The sequence below is a fragment of the Hypomesus transpacificus genome, unplaced genomic scaffold (genome assembly GCF_021917145.1).
Source record: "Hypomesus transpacificus isolate Combined female unplaced genomic scaffold, fHypTra1 scaffold_236, whole genome shotgun sequence".
NCBI classification, from domain to species: domain Eukaryota; kingdom Metazoa; phylum Chordata; class Actinopteri; order Osmeriformes; family Osmeridae; genus Hypomesus; species Hypomesus transpacificus.
Genome location: NW_025813770.1, coordinates 1 through 24,120, shown reverse-complemented (window position 1 = coordinate 24,120; position 24,120 = coordinate 1). Strand labels below are relative to the sequence as shown.

At 45.7% G+C, this 24,120-nt stretch overlaps 2 protein-coding genes across 3 annotated transcripts; one reads left to right on the top strand and one right to left on the bottom strand.

The window, feature by feature from the left end:
- The first annotated feature begins 807 nt into the window (after positions 1 to 807).
- On the top strand, positions 808 to 19,281 carry tnn (tenascin N). 2 transcript variants are annotated; one of them, XM_047014332.1, is made up of 15 exons: positions 808 to 1,016; positions 4,610 to 5,017; positions 5,145 to 5,519; positions 7,931 to 8,194; positions 8,984 to 9,166; positions 9,278 to 9,367; positions 12,496 to 12,759; positions 14,751 to 15,014; positions 15,415 to 15,545; positions 15,862 to 16,000; positions 16,295 to 16,446; positions 16,789 to 16,885; positions 17,030 to 17,194; positions 17,454 to 17,617; positions 18,303 to 19,281. In XM_047014332.1, the coding sequence occupies exons 2-15, from the start codon at positions 4,612 to 4,614 to the stop codon at positions 18,387 to 18,389; spliced, it is 2,781 nt and encodes a 926-aa protein (XP_046870288.1). In that variant the 5' UTR covers positions 808 to 1,016; positions 4,610 to 4,611; the 3' UTR covers positions 18,390 to 19,281. The 2 variants fall into 2 exon arrangements, with proteins under 2 accessions (XP_046870288.1, XP_046870289.1); XM_047014333.1 differs by lacking the exon at positions 14,751 to 15,014.
- A 2,657-nt stretch (positions 19,282 to 21,938) lies between these two features.
- On the bottom strand, positions 21,939 to 24,045 carry LOC124462722 (uncharacterized protein KIAA0040). The gene has a single exon (XM_047014325.1). The coding sequence runs from the start codon at positions 23,320 to 23,322 to the stop codon at positions 23,002 to 23,004; it is 321 nt and encodes a 106-aa protein (XP_046870281.1). The 5' UTR covers positions 23,323 to 24,045; the 3' UTR covers positions 21,939 to 23,001.
- Between the last annotated feature and the right edge of the window lie 75 nt (positions 24,046 to 24,120).

Sequence of the window (24,120 nt, the reverse complement as noted above, 5' to 3'; positions counted from 1 at the left end):
TTGACACACCACAATGTTAAGAATGCGCAAGTCAGACAAAAAAAGGTTGTGTTTGTTCCCACCCAGGAGAATTTAGGGTAGTGTTTGATGTTATTCATTATTACTGTAATTGAAATAACATCAAAAAGCAAAAAGGAATAGCAGTTTGAGAACAGAATCTCAGTCGTTTACCCAACCCTACCAATGTTCATTCATTCCAATGTTCAGATTTTTCTTGGCCGGCTCTCACCACTAAATCTAAAGCTTTCTCCGGTTGCTGTAAGCACTACTCCTCCTGGTAAAGTGATTAATACCCTCCTAACTCTGCTACTGTAAGAGGAAACACATCCCCCCCAAAAACGTTCATAAAGCTGGACCAGTGTTTGGACTGGGAACTAGGAAGAAGGGGTGGGACAGACCTGAGAGAAAGGAGTGGTGGAGAGGGACATGTTGATGCTGAATAATGTGATTAACTCCAGTCCATGAAGAGAGAATGTCTCTCATTATCTCTCTCCGCTAATATTCCATTTTGGAGAAGGAAAGGAGACACTCCCAACCTGCCCACCGTCCGTAGGCCTTTTGACTAAGGGATTTGCTTCTGGAAAGAGAGAGAGAGAGAGAGAGAGAGAGAGAGAGAGGGAGAGAGAGAGAGAGAGAGAGAGAGGGAGAGAGGGAGAGAGAGAGAGAGAGAGAGAGAGAGAGGGAGAGAGAGAGAGAGAGAGAGAGAGAGAGAGAGAGAGAGAGGGAGAGAGGGAGAGGGAGAGACAGAGAGAGAGAGGGAAAGGGAGAGAGAGAGAGAGAGAGAGAGAGAGAGAGAGAGAGAGAGAGAGAGAGAGAGAGAGAGAGAGAGAGAGAGAGGGAGAGAGAGAGAGGTAGACAGAGAGCTATAGGTGCGGTAAAAGGAATTGGTTGGTTCTCTCGGGGCCCCTGGACCAGAGGAGACCCCTGCCTTCAGCTTGTCATCAGGTGTCAGAAAAGAAGAGAGGGGCATATTTCCAGATCTTCACAGGAGAGAGCACCACAGCGAGCTGCAACCGGTAAGACTAGCTGAGATGTTTATATAGTTATTTTTGTCTTATTGTTAAAACAATCACTTGAGGAGAGGTTAATTATATGTGAATATACCATCTTCATAATACATTTTATCGTCTTTCAGAGCATATTACATTATCATAAATATCTATGTGTATCAGTTATTTTATTAATGTTTCATATTCAGACACTATATTAATGTCAACATATTTAACAGTGCATGATATATACAAGATGTCAATATCAACGCAAGGACACCTTAAATAGACAGACATCTAAAATAGACATCTGAGATTAAGGAAAACGACATGGATTGTTGATATAGTTAGACATTCATACCACCAGTCTTGTCTCCTCGTTTATTTACTTTAACCCCAAGACTGTATTTCTCCTGCTGCCTGTGCCCTGTACCGGTATTCTCTCACTTCACACACATTTATAACAAACTCAGATCCGGCCACGGGGCAGTGTTAGGTGCCAAAGTGACCTGATGCACAGCCAAGTATGCATGGGGCCAAGTCATCACTGTCAATCAAGGGGATTGAAAACTATTAGTGGACTAAAGGCATTCTGTTCTGAGGTGTCACAATTGACTGATGAGACAGATAATGCCTTGGCGTCCAGTAGGTTGTGCATGGTGTTTAGAAGTTGTGGTTTCAACTCCTGCTGAGCATGTCCTCCCTTAAAAAGAGTGCAATCACCCCTACAGTTATACATTTTGGATTCATACAAGTCATGCACAGTACCTGTTATTGTTTCTCAAACTGTACAGCTACTGTTCTGACACAAAAGTCAATGAAGCGCAACAAAATCCACACCAGATGTAGAGGCCTTGCCTGGAGCAATATACACGCATGTGTTATGAGAATGTATGTGTAACACAGGGGAAGGGAATGAAGTGTCTATAAGACTGTGTGATTCTTATCAAGGATCCTGATGTTAGGATGGTAGGGTTACCCATCCTATGAGGAAGCCCTCAGCGTTTGTGCTCAGACGTGCATAATTGCTTTCAGCTTCTTCTTCTCATATTGCGTAAGAGGGAGAGGGATATTCAACCAACGTTGCAAGTTTGCGACCACATTTAAAGTCATGAGAGTGAGATCTCAGCCCGTGGTACAAAGCTCCCCCCCCCCCTCCCCCCTCTTGTCAGGTTTCCAGAGCGACACGACACTTCATATCCCAGGTTTGTTGGTTGGGTCTAGTGCAATTGGTCTTCAAACCTGAAAGAACAGACTGCCTTTTGTCTGTTGTTTAATGGGTCTCTGGAGAGGATGGGGGCATTTGCACACAGTCTGACCTTGCTTTCCTTCCCTTGCCTCTATACTTGATTCCCTCCATCTTTTCTCTTCCTTCCACCGGTAAATAATTTTGGAGGGAAAATGAGGCCAGAGACCAGGTTGATTGCATTCACAGTCTTGAAAGTGTCACTGTAAAAGAGGGAAAGCTCTGTACTGTGTGACAAGCCCATTCCAAAATTTGCTCCAGATTAGATATATACTTCTGTCGTCCTTCCCTGTTTATAGCTCATTACTGGTTGAACCAATACCAACAGGGGATGGAACTATAGCCTATTGAAAAGCACCAGTGAACCATATGCTGGGAACTCCCTGCTCACATTGGCACATTGGCATCGAAACTTCAGAACTTCATGAAGATCTGAAGATGTTAACAGATCATCTGTTACTCACTCTGGGCTTCAGTGAACCAAATCCACCATTGACTCCAGTGGACTCATTCAGACCGTTTTTATCTCCACATACATAGCCAACCTGCTGCTTTATTCCCAAATGTTTCTCATTAGACCAAGATGATATCCAAGGATGATTTGTCATCTTTGGCCTCTAAACCAGGGCTACCTGTATCAGGACACTGGAGCTGCCTGTTCTTTCCAGCTGGAAGCCTACTTTGAAATCTCCTCCAAGAGACACAGAAAAGAAGTTAAGCACGGCAGACGTCAAATAAAATCCTGACAGTGAGCTATAAACAGGCTCGTTAGGGATCCATGCTCTACTACTGCTTGGTTCCATTCCACTGGACCTGCATGCTGCAGCACTGTAATGTGGGTTATTGGAAGGCTGTCATTGACTCTCTCTGGTTGTTGCTCTGGATCTGATGTGCCACTGCCATTTATGTCAGAGTCAAAGGGCCTTTATGCCAAGACGTAATGTCAAGGTCTCTGTCTGCTCTGGTCAGGTATTTGTAAACGTATGTATCATTTTAAAAGTCCTACTCTGTGCCTTATATGGGTTGTCATGAAATGTATTAATTTGAGTCGGGAAAGTGACTGTGTGTTTTGGCTGTATCCGTTCTATCCATTCAAACAAGCCGTGTAGCAACTCGAGGTGCGCTGAGGGTCTTTGGTGGTTCTTTCAGGTCAATTAATGGCATAATGGTGTGTTTGGGATTTGCACATTTTGAATGCACTTGTTGACATTTTAATGTTCTGGCAAGTTCCGTGTCTTTGTCCAGTGGGATGCTGATGTTTCCCTCAGAATATTTTAGATTCTCCGTCTGCTTTCCTCCTCTTTGATGCTCATCGTGCAATGTTTTCATTTTGTGTTTGTTCAACTGACAAATTTGTCCTTTAAAGTTCAAAGCTGTGTTAAATAAGCATGCTTGACCAAACAGCCTCCTAAACCAACAGTTAAAATCTTGTGCAACTGTGGCCATTTGAAAAAAAACTCTGGATTGTAAAAAAAACCATTAGCAATTTTGCGTTGTACGGCATATTCTACGGAACAATCTCAATTCCTTTAAAGGTAACCCAAGCAATACATTCAAGCATGTATGGTGGCAGAGAGCTATTCCCTGTTTTCAGGGATCACAGACTTTGATTTTACAACAGGGCATGCCGGCCCTTAAATTAGATTTTCCACAGACCACACAAGTTCAAACTTCAACCATAAGGTTGCCACACAACCAATGTCTAAACAGCTGTATGGCAAAAGCCAAAGTTTCAGTCTGATACACACTGGCGTACAGGTCAGCTTCTATTAACCACTGAGGTTTGAACCAAACCGTGTCTGAGGCAGGCTTCTCAGAGTTATATATATGGTTAATTATTTTGATAGCATGTAATTTCTCTTTCGAGGGATGTAGGAAGGTTATTGGGCATCACTGTTATTACACATGATGACATCATCTTTTGGAAATAGCCCCTGGAAGGCCTCGTGGTTGGCTGAAGACAATTAATGGTTTGGAATGAGTTGGTCTCAGTGAAAGTGATGACTCCTGGGTTTCTGCTGTGGAAGCGGAGACATGCTTAAACCATTCCGCTGTTAAAACACAGACTACCCTAATTAATATTTATGAGCCCTATCATGGAAACAATGTAAGTGTCGTGTGGGAATCTCTCAGTTGGGGATATGTAATGTTAATATATTTAATGATGTCATTGAAAATTAAGTTAAAATAAGTAAAATGTCAATCTGTTTCACACCACATCCAGTGTTGCAATTCATGGTCTAACCAGCTAAGCCTTTTTCTGTCTTGAAAGCAACTATGTATACCGAAGTTACAATTCTAAGAATGATCTGTTTATCGAAAGTGTTACCGCACAGCCTTTGAACGAATATTCCTACTTTCCCCTGCCATCCAGCCATGCCAATTAGACCCCATTGGCTGCTCAGGGCCCTGTTCCTGTTGGGTCTCATGTGCACCGTGCCCCACACCTCAGCAGAGGACGCCCCTACCCCAGCAGTAGAGAAGGGAGTGACCTTCAGCCACATCTACAAGATCGACCTTCCACAGCGCTCCGACTGCAGGCCTGCTGTAGAGGCCCTCCCTTCCCAGGACCAGGCAGCCGGGGCCCTGGAGGGCTCCACCAGCGAGGGGGAGAACGACATTGTGTTCAGGCACAACATACGCCTGCAGACGCCCAAATGTGACTGCGAGGAGTCGGAGAGCTTCAAGTCCTTGCTGTACAGGGTTAATGGGCTGGAGGAGGAGGTGGGCTTCCTGAAGACCCAGTGCTCCCAGGGCTGCTGTGGCAAGGCCGGAGCTACAGGTAGGGCCTGTCGGTGATGCTGTGAGAAGGGGAAAGCCGGGGTCACTCACTCACTTGTTCGCTCACTCACTCACTCACTCATGACATCCCTCTCACCATCTACCACCCTTCCCCTGACCTTCCCCAGGTGTGGACACAAGCTGCAGCGGTCATGGGACGTACCAGCACGACACGTGCGGCTGTCAGTGTGACCCCGGCTGGGAGGGGCCCGACTGCTCCGTCTCCTCCTGTCCGGACGAGTGCAACGACAACGGTCGCTGCGTGGACGGGAAGTGCGTGTGCCACGCCGGCTACACGGGCCACGACTGCAGCCAGCTGCTGTGTCCGGACAACTGCAACGACAAGGGCCACTGTGTGGATGGGAAGTGCGTGTGTTTCAGCCACTTCACCGGCGACGACTGCAGCGTCCAGCGCTGCCCCAACGACTGTGTCGGAAACGGACGGTGTGTGGATGGACAGTGTGTCTGCGATGAGGGCTTCTTTGGGGACGACTGCTCTCAAGGTGAGCATCGGGGAAAAAGTTATTGTGAAATGTTTTTCATATGATTCTTCTTCTGCTTGGTCCTTTTTGGTGTGCATACACAAGGCATACAAAACAACATCATATGGAATGACAAGTTGCTTCGAGTCCTGTCTCAGAGCTAGGACATAGTGATCCGCAAAAGTGGAATTCGGAGAATCTCCAGAGCGTTATTTCATTGCCCATAGGGTTAAAAAGCGTTCTCCACACAAACGGTTTTGCTCTTGACTTTAAGCACCAGAGACGTTAGTCCGATACGCACAGAAGCAGAAAAACAAGCCGCTTGACAGCTAAACTCACTTCACCGACGCCTCCCACACGCCCAACAGTGACAATAATTGCAGCAGCCTCAGAGCTATTCTCTTCAGCTGTCAATCATTCCACTTAATGGTTTTGACTGTGTATAAGGCTGACTCAGTCTGCTTTGAGCTCGTGGTCTGGGGCACAGTGGCACGTCAGCCATCAATGCTACCTGCCTCGGGGGATCTAGCTGTTTAGCTGCTGTGGAATGAAGGCGAGATACATATCTACTGTAGGAACGCGGGAGTCCAACAATAACACAAGCCTCTCAGGAAGACAGAGGGGAGGAAAGTTCAGTTCCTGCGTAGGAACCAGCTAGATCAAAAGCTGAAAATATCATCAGATACAACGTTCTTATGCGTATGTGTCCTTGCAGTTTATCAAAGAGGTAGGGGATGGATATTGACATTGCGCAAGTGGTGGCAGTTGGGTGAAGGCCTGTTTTAAATTTGTGTGAGGTTTAAAACGCAAAAAAAATTAAAAACAGTTGTTGGGATAAGGATAAATATCAGAAACTTGTGAACGTTAGTTTAATGTTATTAAGGAATATTTTGTGAGGTGTTATTGTAGTCTTCTTCACCAAAGGAGTCATGGGATTAAAGTGAAATCTTCAAAGACACCCGTTGAATGCTCTGCAGATGCAGTGGATTTGGTCTTGTTTCCATTTAGGGCCTCTGGTTTGGAGATTGGGAGTTTCTTTACCATGGTAGATGATACAGAGAAAACAAGATGGCGTGAGAGTCACTAAAGAGAGGGTCCCCTGTTTTGTTCAGGAAACCCCAACTCATGAAATGGCCGTTGAGTCAGAGAAATGCTCACAAGTACAGTAAAAAATCACAAACGTTTAATCTTCTGAGTCACCCTGTTTATGACAAGTGAATCATGCATGTGCTCTAGCTTACCCTTCTCCTTTTCCAACTCAGAGCAAATCTCAGCCCACTGATTGATAACTTGTTTTTGTGTACTCTGACAATGCTTCCAACACTGTTCTGCTATATCATAGAGTCAGATGGCTGAGTGGTTAGGGAATGTGACTATTACTCAGAAGGTTGCCGGTTAGATTCTGGCCGTGCCAAATGATGTTGTGTCCTTGGGAAAGGCTTCACCCTACTTGCCTTGGGGGGAATGTCCTTGTACTTGCTCTGGTTAAGAGTGTCTGCTAAATGTAAATGTCTTTGGCTCCAACATGTTTGTCCCACTCTCTTTATGGCGTCCAAAAAAATGTATATTATGGTAGTAATTTTCTTCTTCAAAATATGCTTCCATTGTTATCAATCAGTGTGGACACAAATTTCCACAGTTTTCAGCATTTTCCAGCTTTTAGATGTTGATTTATTCGTCCCCTCAGTCTTTCTGAGATGTTATTAAAGGGAAGGGATGTTAATGTGTCAGTGCTAGGGAGAGAGAGAGAGAGAGAGAGAGAGAGAGAGAGAGAGAGAGAGAGAGAGAGAGAGAGAGAGAGAGAGAGAGAGAGAGAGAGAGAGAGAGAGAGAGAGAGAGAGAGAGAGAGAGAGAGAGAGAAAGAGAGAGAGAGCGCTAGAGAGACAGGAGCAGCCATATTAACTGCTACTGGATGGAAAAGCTCCCGCTGAATTGAAGAAAAACATTGAGCTTCCTGCCTTCACCACAGTGGAACAATGTCCAAACCTGCTGTGCATTCCTTCCTGCTGAAATGTGCTCTTTAGCGCCCATTTTACGTTTACCCAATGTTCAGTTAACGTTTTCTCAAAAGATTTAATTCCTCAAATTAAACGACCATCGACTCTAGTCGATGTAATTCTGTGTACCCGCAGGTACAGCTCACAAGTGGAAACTCTCAGATCCAACACTGCTGACTTGCTGTCTTCCAGACTCACGTTGTGTTATTGAAAACCCCCCCCAAAACCACCACCACTATTGTATCTGATTCCTATATTTCCCAAAGTCATGAGTGAAGCTTTCTGGCCAGATATCATACTGTAACCACAGAAAAGTAATATCTACTCTCGATCCAGCTCAGGTTTTTGTAAAAAATACAATGAATATATCCTCCAAAAAGAGACTTTTTCAACATCTGTTACAAAACCTTGTTTCGTCCTCTGTGTTGCTTCCAGTTCTGGGTCCTAAGGGGCTGCGCCTGGTGCGGGTGACAGACGTGTCCCTGCTGGTGGAGTGGGAGGCCGTGAGGGGAGCAGAGCACTATGTGTTGACCCATCACCCAGAGGGCCAAGAAGGTGCCATGGTGACGGTTCAGGTGGCAAACACGGAGACCTCCTACCTGATCACTGGCCTGTCGCCAGGGGTTACCTACATTGTAGACGTTTACGCCGTCATCAAGGAGATCCAGAGTGAAGCGGACAGGATACAGGCCACCACAGGTGAGGCCACGCCATCTGATCATGGTTTGCAAAGCCCATTTCATTATTCGTCATCACATATGTGACCAATGAGCAACCTGAGGTACGATGCCTGGGCTTGAAGTGTTTTTAATGAAATGCTGGTCGAGCTAAGATAATGACATCAGTGTGTCTAATTCGAAGCAAATGAGTTCACAGACATGTTAATGAGAATGGACGTGGGCAAAGAGGGAGTGAGAAAGAGAGAAAGAAAGGCTGACAGACAGACAGAACAGACATGGCAGGAAGGCAGAGCTGTGGGCCTGTGAGTGTGGTTAGCCATGGAAAGCCTCCTCTGAGTCTGGCATTCCTCTCGTGGCACCAGAAACCATCCCATCATGTGGGCATGACGTGCTCACAGCGGGACATTCTCTGGTCACATCAGATCCTTTAACTTCAAACGCAAAATCCCTGAAAGTCTGAACAGTTTTACCCTGAGAAAGAACACAGTTCATACTGTAACGCCCTTTTGTTTTCCTCGGAAATGGGTTTCATCTGTCCTGTAATGTCTGTGATAAAAGGCTCTGAAACGAGCCTCATGGCGAGGAATGCCAAACACGAGTAGCTGACTGGGTTTTGAAGACAAAAACGAGGCAAACATTTTAATGGATTTATTTTATTTTACAAATCTGTGATCATTTGTGACTTTCATTCCTTTATTCAATTCTTAAGTTATCTCAATAACATTTCATTCATACATCACCCTCCCACCTAACCATCGATCCATCCACCCATCCCTGCCTGCCTGCCGTCCTCCCACCCTCCTTCCAGAGGTGTCTGGGGTGGATGGTATCCGGGTGCTGGGCCAGACTGAAGACTCTATCGAGGTGGATTGGAAGAACCCTGCGGCCGATCTGGACCACTTCAGGCTGACCCACTCCGACCAAGACGGACAGGAGAAGGAGCAGAACGTCATGAAGAGCCAGGAGGCTCGGACCAAACACACCATCATAGGTCGGTCAACTAAAACCCACTTTACCCACAGTTCACCCTGGCTATCACTGGTCACTCCAGTGCAAGCAGCCTAACTGGCTATGATAGTGTGTTCTGAACTGTGTGTTCCAGGTCTGCAGCCTGGAACCGAATACCTGATCACAGTCAAGGCCGTCAAAGGCCCCTCCGAGGGCCCAGCCTCCAGCGTGACTGGAGTAACTGGTGAGTAAAGCCAAACCCTTCCTGTTTCACCTCTGATGCTTGGATTTGAGCCACTGTATATAACACACTGTAAGAAGCCCTTACTCTTGATTACGTTTTTCGGGTGGCAATTTTTCTTTATAATTCTCAACGGCCATCGTGTATGATTGAGAAACATTTCTTTAACGTGAGGATGAATTCATTGAAGATCTTCCCATTCACGGCTGTCTTTCCTGCCCACTCGATTTTATTCCGTGCCACACACCCGTCTGGATATGTCTGTCTGCCATGAAGTGGTTGTCCTTCTGCCAGTTACTTGCTCACTTCCTTTGTTGAACTCTTGTCACTCTTTATATCTTTGAGGTTTGTTCTGGTTATCCTTAGGCCTGAAGCCATGGTTACATGAAAGGTGCTGCACGAAAGGCTTACAGGGGATTTGGGGGAGAAATCCCTTGCTGTCTAGCTAGCCATGGTGCTGGTTCAAAATAACAGCTTCTCAGGGCACGTCTTATTTCTGTATGGTGTGTTCTGGATGAAATGGTCACACCAATAGAGAAGAATAAGACGGAAAACCATGTGAGCAGATATAAAGACACCAGCCATTGTGTGCGTTTGTGTTAGTGAGGGCGTGTGAAATGTGGGTATGGTGTGGGTATAAAACTGAGCCGCGCTGGTGAGATTTCTCCTCCGACAGATTGCGAATGAGGCTTCATTTAGACAGCCCGGTTCTCTTCTCTAGCAACTTCTAAATGACACGCTTCTCCTCCCCTCTTCTCCCCCCATCTCACCTTGCCAACCAGTCGGCTCTAGGCAAGACTGGAAAATAACTTTTAAGCCTCACGTACAGCTAAGGATTTTACTTTAGAAAGAGTTCATTCCCTTTTGACTGCGTTAAGGGGTTTTATAAAAGGCTTTCCTCTCTCTCTTCCTCTCTTTTCATCTTGCTCTATATGGGTCTATATGTCTCTCTCTCTCTCTCTCTCTGTGTCTCTGATGTGTGTTGGACAGTGAGTCTGTGTTTGTGAGGGTCTGACACATGTCAGGTTTCAACTTCGCCAAGGACAGCAGGACACAACGACTGATGCATGATGAATGAACGCTTTGAGATGGAATCGATGGAATCGCTCGTTTCACAGCAACCTGCCAAGGGATTGCAAGGCTCATAAACACCCCAGAGGTCCTACTGATACTGCTGCCTCCAATTCTAATTCAATAAAGCTTGGTCCATAACCAACAGCAGCTGGCTGGACCAAAGGAAAAATGCTTGAGCCTTTTTTGTGATATGGTCCCTGGACTCGTAGGCGTTGTGGAGCTCAGGCTGGTCGCCCTGTTGGCAGCGTGCGAAGGAGGAGTCTGAACCAGTCCTGTGCCCTCATCTGTCTTGTAGAGGACTCCAGGTGCTGAAATTACTCATCTGTCCTCTGGCCCTTCACATAAAGAGTTACGAGCTGCTAATGCTAGTGGGGTAAACTCATGTACCTCATCGTCTACTACCACACATACAAGTACACAGACAGGTAGGCGTGTGCATACACTGGAGGTGAGGTGCTCTCACACATGTACACGTATACACACACACACACAAACACAACACACCACGCACGCAAGGCCCTTTCCTTTGACATTTCTCGTCTCCTCAGGCTCCTTTAACCAACTGTCTACTGTCATTAGACATTTAACACAAAGCTAACATGCAAGGGGTCGGCCTGTCTGTTGGTATAGCTGCCTTCTCAGCACTTTGCAAGTAAAGCTCTGATGGATAAGTTGTTTTCCACATGGAAAAGCCACAACTGGTGTTGCGTAGTCTCCACACTCTGCTAGCAGGGCTGAACCTTGAGCTAAATCCATCTGTCACAGGCTACTACACCATGCCTCTGCGCCAGACTGCTTGTCTTTAACAGTTTCCTCCACAGAAAACACAGCCTCTTCACCCAGTGTTAATATGTTCAAGCACTAGGTAAGCAAAACATCTGGGCCATAGTGACTGCCTTCATTCCTGCTGGTGCAAACATACAGCTGTTGGGTTCTGAGAGACACAACAGACAAGTGATAGAAGGTGCTAGGACAACTGACAGGAAGTCAGTCAATCAATCTAAGGCATGTCTGGAAATGTCCAAAACATAAAAAAGCAAATGTTTCCACAGCAGTCCCTTCATGTGACTTGCAAATGATTTATCTTATCAAATAATGCATCCAGAGTAGCAATAGGGAGGATGTAGAAAGAGAAGGGAGAGAGAGAGAGAGAGGAGGAGAGAGAGAGGAGAGAGAGAGAGAGAGAGAGAGAGAGAGAGAGAGAGAGAGCAGAGAGCCAGACAGCAAGAGCAGTTAAAGGATATGAGGGTCCCACCACCCTTTGCTGTACGAGTCATTAATCAGTTTTCATGATGCGGGGAGTTCACTGACACAGCTCTGACCTTGGCAGAGTCACGAAGGAATAGCCCTAAATGATGATTACTTTTGCATGTCTTCTCACTTCCTCTCGATTTCTCTCCATCCATCCCCCTCTCTCACTGTGCCTTCCTGCATCCTTCTTCCTTTCTCCCTCTCTCTCTAGATCTCTCTTGTTTTTCTCCCACTCTCACTCGCTTTCTCCAGATATTTAGCTTGACCCATGACCCCTATAGACCACCTACCCCCATGCATCCCAACTCTGCAACACTGACACCCAGGCTTTGTGTAAACCCCACATGTCTTTCTCCGATATTTAAAGCCCCCTGACTTCCCCATGTATGCATTGAGCCTGGGTTTTTTCTCCTTTGCCCTGCTAGCCCCTGCTGGCCCCTTCTGGATTCTTCTCCTCAGAGGAGGAAAGCTTGGACCATCGAGTCCAGACACTCACTGTTTGATTGACTTGCTTTGTGGTGTCGGTTGGACTAGTTAAAGATCAAGTGGGGAACAAGGGCTCCAATGGGGCTTCTGTAACTTACTGTATATTTATGTTCACAAAAGGATTTTAGTGCCTCCAAAGAAATCACTTCCTGTGTTGCTACCTGAGGTTTCAGAGAACAGTAGATAAAGTTTTACTGGAGCAGTCATTGTAGACTTGATTCTTTCCTCACTTCCCATTAAGGCTTTTAGAGTCTCTTTGAAACTTACTAAGTATTTCTTCCTCCTCTTCCCCATCTTCTTGTCCCTCTCCTACCAAACAGATATGGATGCCCCCCCCAACCTGGTCACCAGAGAGGTGACGGAGGACACAGCCAGCGTGTCGTGGGACAGAGTCCAGGCCGACATCGACAGCTACATGCTGAGCTACAGCTCTGCTGAGAGCTCCAGTGGCGAGATCCCAGTGGGGGCAGACAGCACCTCCTACAGGCTGACCGGCCTCAGGCCTGGAGCCCTCTACACGGTCTTCCTGTGGGCCGTCAAGGGCTCCCGCTCCAGCAGGAAGAGCTCCACACAAGCAGAGACAGGTAAACTGTTCCCCTTGTGGCTGAGGGGAGCCGACTCGCTTCTCCCGCTGTTTTTGGTTTCACATCCCCCTCAAAGTGTTCCCCAGAGGAATCTCTTAGCCTCCTTTGATCTGCGAGGCTTGAGATGAGTAAGCAGGAAGTAGGAGGGGAATTTGTGTCTCGAGCTTCCCATCTCTCTGGTCTTCGCTTCTTATAAGGGTGGATGGGTAAGATTATTCCTACCAGGGAACATTCTTGACGGTGAAAGAATCTGTGATTTAAAGTCAATATAAAGCCGGTAAAGAGCCCTGAGCTTTTAGATCTCCTCCATTGTTCACTTAGCATCAATGACAAGAGTAAAGCTGTCGTTAAGCCTGAGAGGTATTTGAACTTAATAGGTGTGGACACCTCTTTGAAAGGAGTTAAGTATGGTTAAACATTGCCCATAGGTGCAGGTGTTGTTGTGACAACAAAAGACTAATCTTGTATTCAAGCCCATGCTGACTTTTTTCATTCTATTTAGTTAATAGCCCTGTTGTGTGTTTCTAGTCCCTCTATTCAACAACACACTGAGCCTTTAATCAGATCCAGCATGCTGAGTGGGCCCTCAGGACAGTCCAGGGCTTTTCAGCCAACTAGGAAAAAAAGGTAAACAATTTGTGTTTCCTGTGTGGGCAGAGATCACGAACCTGGACGCTGTCACTGTTTCCAACCCAGTTGTCCAGTATAAACCCAAATACCCACCCACAGACCAAGAGGACATCCTGCGCGACACTTGGACTCTACAGCGAACCAGGCCGCAAAAACAAAGCTGATGTGTAACAGTATACACACAAGCCTGTGTGGATGAGAGATGGAGAGGGGGAGCAGAGGAACATCCTTAGGTTGAGGTTAGATTCATTTAAACAGATGGCTCAAGTGCAATACCAGTTGCGAGACATGGCCAGGAAACCCAAAGTAGCGAATAGTAAATCTGCTACTGGCTATCCTGGTGCAATAGATATCACCACTGGAGCGGCTGCCTGCAGGACAGCAAACTCCTCGCCAGCACCCCCCCCCCCCCCCCCCCCCCCCCCCCCCTGAGGCTCCCAATGAGAATTGTCTGCTCCACTCAGACTGTGGAAATTGATGGATGAGGTGTGTGGGTGTGGTTAAAGGTGGGGGAAGATGTGCGCGTGTGTGAGGCCTGCGTTCGTGGGGTTGCTGATGCGGGACCGCGATAGCCCGTGTGTTTATTGGCAGCCTGTCGCCGGGAGGACCGCAGCGGCGTGCTTGAGTGGGGAAACGAGTGAAACAGACGTTAGTTACACTAACCTGTCTCATAAGTCAAATGCTGGGATTCCACATGGACAGGAAGCCTCTGAGGTAGAGGGGGGGAGAGGACAGAGAGAGAGAGAGAGAGATAGAGAGAGAGAGAGAGAGAGAGAGAGAGAGAGAGAGAGAGAGAGAGAGAGAGAGAGGGAGAGAGGGGGGGGAGGGAGGGAGGGAGGAGATGGAGGGAGGGAGGGAGGGAGGGAGAGAAAGAGGAAGAAAAGGAGAAAGGGAGAGAGAGAGATGGAGAGAAACATGGAGGAGAGGTAGAGATAGAGAGAGATGGAGAGAAACATGGAGGAGAGGAAGAGATTGGAGGGGTGGTCTGTGAGCGCTGCTGGGTAGGTGGATCTCTAAGTCAAGGACTCCTCCTCTGTAGGAGTGGGTTTCAAAGACAATGAAAGTGAAATCTTGGTGTGAATTTACATTTTCTTTACACTATATGGAACACTTACATTGACCACAGTTGAATCTTACATGTTTCACTCTGCAGTGTTGCATGATGTATCTCTCTCTCCCCCTCACTCTCTCTCGTTTTTTTTTCCTCCCTCTCTTTTCTGTCATTCTCTCACTCACTCTCTCTCCGTCTTGCTCTATCTGGGTCTATATGTCTCTCTCTCTCTTTCTGCCTATCTATTGATCTATCTATGTCTCTTTACGTTTCCTATACATCCCTTCACCTGTCCTTGTCCAACCCTCAGACCTGGATGCTCCTACTAACCTCTTGACCAGGGAGGTGACGGAGGACACAGCCAGCGTGTCGTGGGACAGAGTCCAGGCCGACATCGACAGCTACATGCTGAGCTACAGCTCTGCTGAGGGCTCCAGTGGCGAGATCCCAGTGGGGGCAGACAGCACCTCCTACAGGCTGACCGGCCTCAGGCCTGGAGCCCTCTACACGGTCTTCCTGTGGGCCGTCAAGGGCTCCCGCTCCAGCAGGAAGACCTCCACACAAGCAGAGACAGGTCACTACTCCGTAACGCAAAAAAACTAAACTAAAAAAACCCATCTTCAAATCAAAATCTTTTGGGTTCCGTATTAGAAGGTGAACAGGTGACGGACACTTGTCGATCCACCTTTAAGGGACCCGGTCTGGTCAGCTCTCTAACAGGACCGGAAAACGATAAACATAGAGGCTGAGTTAGAACAGGAAGCTGTGGGTGTGAGCTGATTCATCTGGGAGGAACGGAAAAAAAGGAGTTATGACTTTACAGGTTGATTTCCACATGTGTGTCATTGATCAGTAAACAATGACATCGAACTTCTTCTTCTTTGGTGGTAACATGCTGTGTATGAAAGGCAACGGCGAAACCTCTGACTGACATCGCTGTATTGGATCTTTTCGTTCTCTCTCTCCGTCCGTAGAGATTGATGCTCCCAAGAATCTGAAGGCTGAGGGGGTCCAGCTGAATGCTGCCACCCTGACCTGGCTGGCCCCCCTGGCGGACACAGAGGGCTACATCCTCACCTACCGGTCTGAGGACAGCACCCTGGAGGTACTGTGCTGTGTGCCATTTAGAAGAAGACATTAGTGGGCAACTGGAAAAAAACACTCTGACCCCTAGTGGTAACATTTAGTCATTTTAGTCATTTAGCACCATATTGTGTGGGTAACAATATGCTTCATCCATCTACAGCAGTGTAAAATGTATGAGTCTATAAGTTTAAAATTATTGTGTGTGTGTGTTTGTTTGTTTCTGTGTGTGTGTGCCAGTACGTGGAGTAGGATTGAGTGTCAGTGTAAACAGTTGTGTATCTCCTGATGCCTGGGTACAGACAGTGATATGTGTTTGATCTGTGTCCTGCCGTCAGACTGTGGAGAGGCGTTTGAAGGCCAGCGAGAGAAGCTTCGCCCTGGCAGACCTGAAAATGAGCAAGAGCTACATCGTCACCCTGATCGCATACAGAGGAGCCAAGCGCAGCCGAGTGGTGGAGACCGTCTTCAAAACAGGTACATTGCGCCATCCATCATCATCCTCCCACACCGGCAACGTTCTCTCTGTCGTGATTCGCTACTTGTCATTCCAATTGGATTAGCCTTCTTTCTTTTACCTTACCTGAATTTGTTTGAATTCTCCACACATAACATGTTGGTTCTTTTTAACATTTTATGGAAACTTGACTGGACTCATCATCTCTTGATTCAGGATATATCTGTTTAAAACAGGTGTCACGTCATTGGTTGTTCTTTGACCAGATGACCACTGGATGTCTGACTCCTGTGTTGTTTGTTCCTCGTTCCCAGTGGGCCTCATGTACCCCTTCCCCATGGACTGCACCCAGCTCATGAAGAACGGGAACCTGCAGAGTGGCATCTACACCATCTACGTCAACAGCGACCAGTCCAAAGCCATGGAGGTCTTCTGTGACATGGATACTGATGGAGGAGGCTGGGTGGTAAGGGGACACCACTTACTGTGAAACGACTTGATTGGAGTGGAGGTACTTTGCCGAACTGATGAGAACACGTTAATGGTGATTGGATAATGGTTCATAATTATCTACTTCATGGATTGAAGACGTCATTTAAAGTACAGGCAGAGACTGTGAGAAATGTCTCAGATAAAGACACCTTCTCTCTATGCATTTGAATGAATCTTCTTTATTGGGTACAATGCTAATGAGAAGACTTCCATCAGGTGTTGATGACTGACCATCATCACTCTGCATTCACCACTGACTGGAACAGAGGTATGAGACATGCAAACTCACAGGCTGTGATGTGTGGACCCTGTCCAGGTGTTGCAGAGACGTCATTCTGGGAAGTTGGACTTTAAGAGGGGCTGGAGACAGTACGTGCCAGGCTTCGGAAACATGACGGATGAGTTCTGGCTGGGTCAGTGCTGGGGATCGATATGTGGATTGCACGGGGGATAACGTAGGGTCTATATATATGTAATGACTGGATGATTGTTTCATTGTAGTATCCTCTCTCTCTCTCCCCCTCTCTGGATGATGGAAACGCAAACATTTCCTGCAGGTCTGGAAAAGATCTATCAGTTGACCAATACGCCCACACAGTATGAGCTGAGGGTGGACCTGGGGCTGGGCTCAGAGAGGGCCTATGCCGTCTACGACAACTTCAAGATTGCTACGGCCAGGCAGAAGTTCAAACTGACCATCGGCAAATATAGTGGAACAGCAGGTGGGAATGAAACGGAGCATGAGAGCCTTTACATCAGCCTTCATTTTTCTGGCCTTCTCCTTCTTTATGTCTCTCCTTGTATTTCTCTCTCTTTGTCACTCTCTCTTTCTCTGTCTGTCTCAATTTTATTTCACTGTTTCTCTTTCTCCATGTCTCTCTCTATCTCACTAATAATCCATCCTCCATCATTTTCTGGTTCTCTCTGCCTTCCCTCCCCTCTTCATTATTAGGTGTGGTCATTATTTACTTTGTCTCCTAGGCGATGCTATGAACTACCACCAGGGTCGGCCCTTCTCCACAGTGGACTCGGACAATGACATCGCCCTTAGCAACTGTGCACTTGCCCACCACGGAGCCTGGTGGTACAAGAACTGCCACCTTGCCAACCTCAATGGCAGAATGGGCGACAACACCCACAGCAATGTGAGAAAACCCCATTGCACCTCGAATATGACAAGTCTGACAAGTCTCCTTTTAGAAACAAGTTATGGAAATGTACTGTAGGATGGATTTTGACTGGACTCAGTCGTTTTTTAAAACATTGACTGGTTCCAGAACATTTTCTAGGCTACATTTCTACATGTTCTATGTGCCGTAACTGCAGCAGTAGTCTGGTTAGGATGTGGTGTGAGGGATGTCCAGTAGATGGCAGTAGTGCTGTGATGAGATGCTCTCAGCAGTAGCATGTCAACTTTTAGAAACTTTCATTTCACGAGGAAAGAACCAGCATGCCCCAGATCCATCACTTCCCATTAAGATTAAAACATTTTCAACAGTTTCAACCTCCAACACACATATACAGACTTGACTCAATTTAACTTGTTTCTGCAAGGAAATATATATTTTGAGAGGAAATACTGTCTCTTATATTAAATTAAAACCTGCCTCTACTTATGACATTCCTGAAATGATTGATATCGTCTTGTTGGTTTTATTCAATCAACGTCTATACAGAATCATTGCACGCCAGTGTACTAAACTATATCCAAGTAAAAATGGCAGACATTCTGTAGATGGAAAGTAGAAAGTCCAATACCACTGTATTCCTATGAGATTTACCTACTAAATCTTTTTGTCTCTCTCCATCTCCCCAAACTCTTTCTTTCAGGGGGTGAACTGGGAGCCGTGGAAGGGCCACCTCCAGTCTCTGGACTTCACTGAGATGAAGATTAGACCTGCTGGAGCCTCCAGGTAGACAGGGTCGCTCCCACCCAGAGAGAAAAGCAGGGTGACCCAGGGTAAAGAAACCAAACGATGTCGACCCAGTACCACCACTAGACCCACTGATGGATAGACCCTTACTGGTCAATGGAAGTCAAAGTTAACGATAATTCTAGTTTATATTAGACATTTGTTTGACCTAATGTGTGTGAGGATTGAAGTGTGTGACGATTGAAGTTAGTGAATGAAATGACAAACCTCATTGAGTACTGTGAGTCATTTCATTTCTTGAATATTAATTAACTTTCAAGCATTCAAATAGATAGATTTTCATTTCTATTATATTCATAATTGAATCCAGATCCTTGTGTAAACCTCATTTTTCAAACCTGGATGAAGTGAAATCCTGTTAGAAACTTACACAGTAGAACATACCCTATTACATAAACCCCAAAACACTTTGAATAGGATATGTTGTATTATAATTGTTTATTACATATATGGAGCAAGTGAAGGGAAACTTTCACTATATAGTCTATATCACAGGCAAAGGAATTTCCACACCTTAAGGGGTTGAATGTGTGTTATTTGGAAGTTGTCTGTATGTTTGCCTTACATGTGTGTATGATTAGTTTGTAAATCACTTCTGTCCTATATTATTATGTTTTGCAGGCTGGTTCCACAGCGCATGACTATCTCTACACTCAAAACAGCACCAGGTGCTGGTAGGCTAGGCAGATAGAAACTCTTTCCACAGCTTATTTTAATTTAGATATCCATTTTCAGATGACATACTTAGGAAATGTAAAAATAAATTCATCTATACATTTTTATGTCCTCTGCTTGTATTGTATTTTCAAACGATTATTATAGTTGTATTATATTCATGCCACAGATTCAGATCAAAATAAAGTCGATGGACATGACTTTGGTTTGTTGGTTTTGGTTTATCGCTGTTTCAAGATGTGCAGTCGTGGAACACTGCGGTTAACGAACAGTTTAACAGTTTTGCTTCTGCTATTCTTACTGAACCATGTGACACAGTTACCTTTGGGGTTAGTTTACCAACTAATCCCTTTCTCATGGGACACTCTCTCTTTTGCCCTATCAGCACATTGTTGACTGCATGCTGACAAATGAGAACAGAGGTCCTTCTTCCCATGCTGAAACGATCGTATGGCAAGGACCTCTCCAACCCATGTGAAGCCACACCCTCTGAGGGATTGTCGCAACAGTTAGAGAGGATGACGAAGGGGGGGGGGGGGGGGGGGGGGGGGGGGGGGAGGGGAGGGGAGGGGAGTGTGAAATGATTCATGTGAGGGCATGGTTTGTTCCTGAATGCATTTTTTCATTTTGCAATGCAACACCCTGAATCCCACTAGTCTGACAGATCTCCACTGATAAGTTATTTGCGTGCCTGAGATGGTGTGAATAAGAACACAATATATTCATAGCTCGGCAAAAGAGAAGCAGCATGGAGTATGACAGGATTGCCCCCCTTGAGTAGAATACTCTAGTTGGGTTTAAAAAAAATATCTCACAGAAGCAATTGATACACCAGGCAATTTCAACCACACTGATTGCAAATTACAGAACCAAAATTGGTTCTTGTTAGAGTTTCAAAGGACAAGGGACTTCTCAAAAGCAAGTTGAGCAAAAATGGAATGGTTGGAATTGTAAACTAAGTCCTAGTAAAAAGACTGCTGTCCTGAACAAGATTTGTATTATTATTGAATACTGGTATATACAGGACAACTTTCTCATTGTTCACCTTTTCAGCTGACTGCTGATAATGCCTGAGTTATGTTTTAACGCATGATTCTATCTCTCGTTTTCCACAACACAGCACTTTAAATTAAAGTTTCATGAACAACCATATAACCAACAGAAATGGAAAAAGTACATATATCTTTCACCCAAGTAGAGATACTCACATTTATAAAGACTCTAGTAAAAGTTGAAGTACTGACTACAAAAATAAATAATGAAGTAGAAAAATCTACTTAAGTACAGTAGCTAAGTATTTGTACTTTGTTACTTCCCATCTCTGATCACTAGAAAGCAAGGCCTATAGAAACAACATTGTAAGGAATTGCTATTCTGCTACATCCTCACTTTGTTACTATTTAGCAGTACAACTTAATACACAATTGAAACTGGAATGGGGTCAGTTGGGATTTCAACCGGTAAGTGGATTGTAACATTGCTCTTAACCCAAACCGATCCCATTATGTGCCCTCTTACACTTGGAAAAAACATGTGTCATGCAACTTGCACTGTGTACACTGTGTGGTGAAATGTTCAGAGACAAGATCAAGTGTCAAACTGAATATTAGGGTTGTGAAAATGCCTTTTCTGCGTACGTAAAAAGGAAGCATCCACCAGACACATTCTGGTTGTAACATAGGGAAATGTACCCCGCTTGACCTTTTCACTACGACATTTTGGGCCCAGAGAGCAACACGCCTTTGAGACACTGAGAAGTGTAGGTCGTTTATGTCTGCAGGCAATAAAGAGTATTTGATGTAGTCTTTGCTGCTCAGGCTCAATTAATTGACAAACATTTACATTTAGCAGACACTCTTCTCCAGAGCAACTTACAGTAAAAACAGGGACATTCCCCCGAGGCAAGAAGGGTGAAGTGCCTTGCCCAAGGACACACATCAATTTTGCACAGCTAGGAATCGAACTGGCAACCTTCAGCTTACTAGCCCGATGTCCTAACCACTCAGCCACCTGACTCCCTGACTTACCGTGGGTGCAGATAAAACAAACACAGCCTACCACACCAAGGTATGGCCCCTCTGTACACCCTACACTGTGGCTCCTTTCATGAGACAAACTTGGCAACAGCAGCATTGTGTATTAAAAAGCCTGGCAGACAGATGGCAAGTAGTTGGATTTGAATATTGGCAAAAACAAAAAAAGAAGTTGATGATGTATGACGTTTTTTTCTTTCTTTCCATGAGCAGGCCTGGTTGCGTTCTAACAAGGGACTTTTGTTGAAGGTGGAGTATTTCCACTGCACGTCTGTCTACGCTGTACTTTACCCCTGTGTGTGTGTGTGTGTGTGTGTGTGTGTGTGTGTGTGTGTGTGTGTGTGTGGGTGGGTGTGTGTGTGTGTGTGTGTCTGGATGTACATAAAGCAGAGTCAGAGCAGGGTTGAGTGGGAGTGGGAATTGAGGGAGCAGAGTAGAACTGCAGTACAGTAGAGCAGAACAGAGTGGAACAGAGTGGAGTGGTATCGTAACTGGATCCTAGGGATTACATTGCAGTTACATTCTCATTAACAAGCACAATATTGAACACAAGTGTGTGTTTGTGAGTGCGTGTGTGTGTGATTTCCTAATGCAACTACATAATAACGAGAAATGCCTATTGCCTTGTACTAGCATTGTTCTGTCATACCTTACTGGGTCACATACACAAGGGCTTGATAATGAGCCTTGACATAGATGCTAAATAGTTTACACCCTTGTGACACAGACCTCCCTGCAGGCGAATTAATCCATTTCTGAAACATCGTTGTCCATTCTTTGTGCAGCAAATCATGTCATTCATTGTACAAAACCAAAAACTCAACAAAGCTAGAAAAATACTTTATTATTTGTCCCTGTTTTCTCCATTGAATGTGACAAGATAAATAATGCATGCAGTCCTATTGACTGGAAAAAATGATCACCTCAGCATTTCGTGGGGTGGCAACAAAGGGAACTAAAACATACATTCTCATGCATAATTGGGTTTGATCAAAGCTGGGCCGAGACAGAATGTGAAAGTATCTGCTATGACAGCTTGTCTGTTCAAACCAACAGCAAATCCCTTCCTCTTCACTATTAGGATCTAAAAAGTAAAACTTTTGCAGAGGGAAAATACATTTTCCCACACTTTAGCCAAATGTCACGGAAACTACGAGAATGGTGAAAAATATGATGCCTGAAAGCTGGGAACATGATTGGTGGAAATAAATAGCTGCTGTTTATGTAAGCTGATGCGTTTCACTATGCCTTGACTCTACCCTGCATCTCCAACAGTTGGAAGTTCTCTTTTCTTAGAAGACAACCACTTGGACAGGCTAGATTCTGACACATGAAACAAAGTTTGTAACCAAATCAAGGCAGGAGTCACTTTGAAACAACCCACGGTTGAGTTAAGGGTTTAGGTCTGAGAACCCCAAACTGAACTGTACCTGGCTAATGATGAGAGTCAAAACGTTTTACTCTCTGAGATCTGTGTGAAGGTTATTGAAGTCCAGAGGAGGAGAACAGGGCCTGTATAGACAAAGTTCTGGCCAGGACACATATGTGGGTATACCTCCTCATGGACACCCACACACACACACACACACACACACACACACACACACACACCCACCCACACAGACACACACGCACACACGCACACACACACACACACACACACACACACACACACACACACACACACACACACACACACACACACACACACACACACACACACACAGACACTCTTTGACACTTAGATCCTTCTCAGAACCTCATGTCAGGAACCTCAGTCTTTCACTTGAGCATATTAAACAGCAGTACCCAGCATGTACCGAACAGTAAAAATCACGCCCGCCTCAAACAGCAAAACAGCCCTGTGCTTCCTTACAGCAGTCTCTCCTACACCATAGTCAGGGCCACTCTGTCTGGAGTCATAGGTCCCGTTTTCACAGAGATCCACAGGTCTTCATGGGTTGAGTTCTTCTTCTTCTTGTCCGATTTGGCTCTGCCGCCGCAACCCTCTCTGCAGCAGCGGCAGGTGGCATGGCGACAGCAGCAACAGTGACAGCACACCACCAGGGAGGTGAGAAGGACGACCAGAGGTAACGCCAGGAGGACCACCAGGCACACGGTGTTGTAGACCCCCTGGTCATGCTTGTCTGTGGCAAAGTGCCACACATTGTTGAAGAAGTCCAAGATGGTGTCCTCCCTTTTCTCCATGGCTGAAACAGAGTCTTCAGCCTCTCTTTGGAGTCATCAGTAGAACAAGCCAATCGCAGAATAGGAGAAGGAAGATTGAGCCAGTCGCTGTTGCCGAATGTCTACTGAACTGGTCCACAAGGATGTCCGCAAGGGTCACTGCCGAATGCCATTTCAATCAGCTGCATCAAGGTTACGTTCAGGTCAGATCCCTTCCTGTTTTAAATCAACTCGGATCTGATGTCAGTCTTCGTTTCCTGGGAAGGTTTTACTGATGTTGTTATATGGACTCGTCACAAGAGGATGGAGAAAATGTAGAAAGAGAGAGAGAGAGATCAGAAACAGTGCAGATGGCACGGGGATTCTCTCTTTTCTTCTTTTAATGTTTTGTCTGGGGGCCCGGGGACCAAAGCATTGTTTACAAAAGTCCCACAATGTGAAGATCAATTGTTTATGAGATAGCCCTCTTTGAAATGCCAGGCTCTAATGATTTTGATCTCTTATGCCAGCTGGGGCAGACTGTGCTGCACAGAGGGAGAATATGCCGCTAAAGTGTTGTTTATCTCTCTCTTCTGGGATACCAGGTCTTCCCATCGTCCTTTGGAGTCTCGTATCCTTCTCTTTGTTTCAATCCATTCCTCTTTGGCTTATTGAGAAGTGATAGAATGAGGACATTTCTGGGGAGTAACACAGAGAGAAGGTAAGTGAAATGAACTCTGGTGTCTCCCGACTCCCCCCTCCCCAACCTCCCACCCCCTCCTCTAATTCATTTTCTTGATCTTCCCCTCTTTGAACTCGTTCTCTCCATATCTCTCTCTC

What these genes read in the sequence shown, in the direction of transcription:
- LOC124462722 (XM_047014325.1), bottom strand. Translation starts at nt 23,322, where the DNA reads ATGGAGAAAAGGGAGGACACCATCTTGGACTTCTTCAACAATGTGTGG.
- tnn (XM_047014332.1), top strand. Translation starts at nt 4,612, where the DNA reads ATGCCAATTAGACCCCATTGGCTGCTCAGGGCCCTGTTCCTGTTGGGT. An exon ending in GACCAAACACACCATCATAG is followed by an intron (nt 9,167 to 9,277) that starts GTCGGTCAACTA and finishes TGTGTGTTCCAG; the next exon opens with GTCTGCAGCCTGGAACCGAA. An exon ending in CAGCGTGACTGGAGTAACTG is followed by an intron (nt 9,368 to 12,495) that starts GTGAGTAAAGCC and finishes CCTACCAAACAG; the next exon opens with ATATGGATGCCCCCCCCAAC.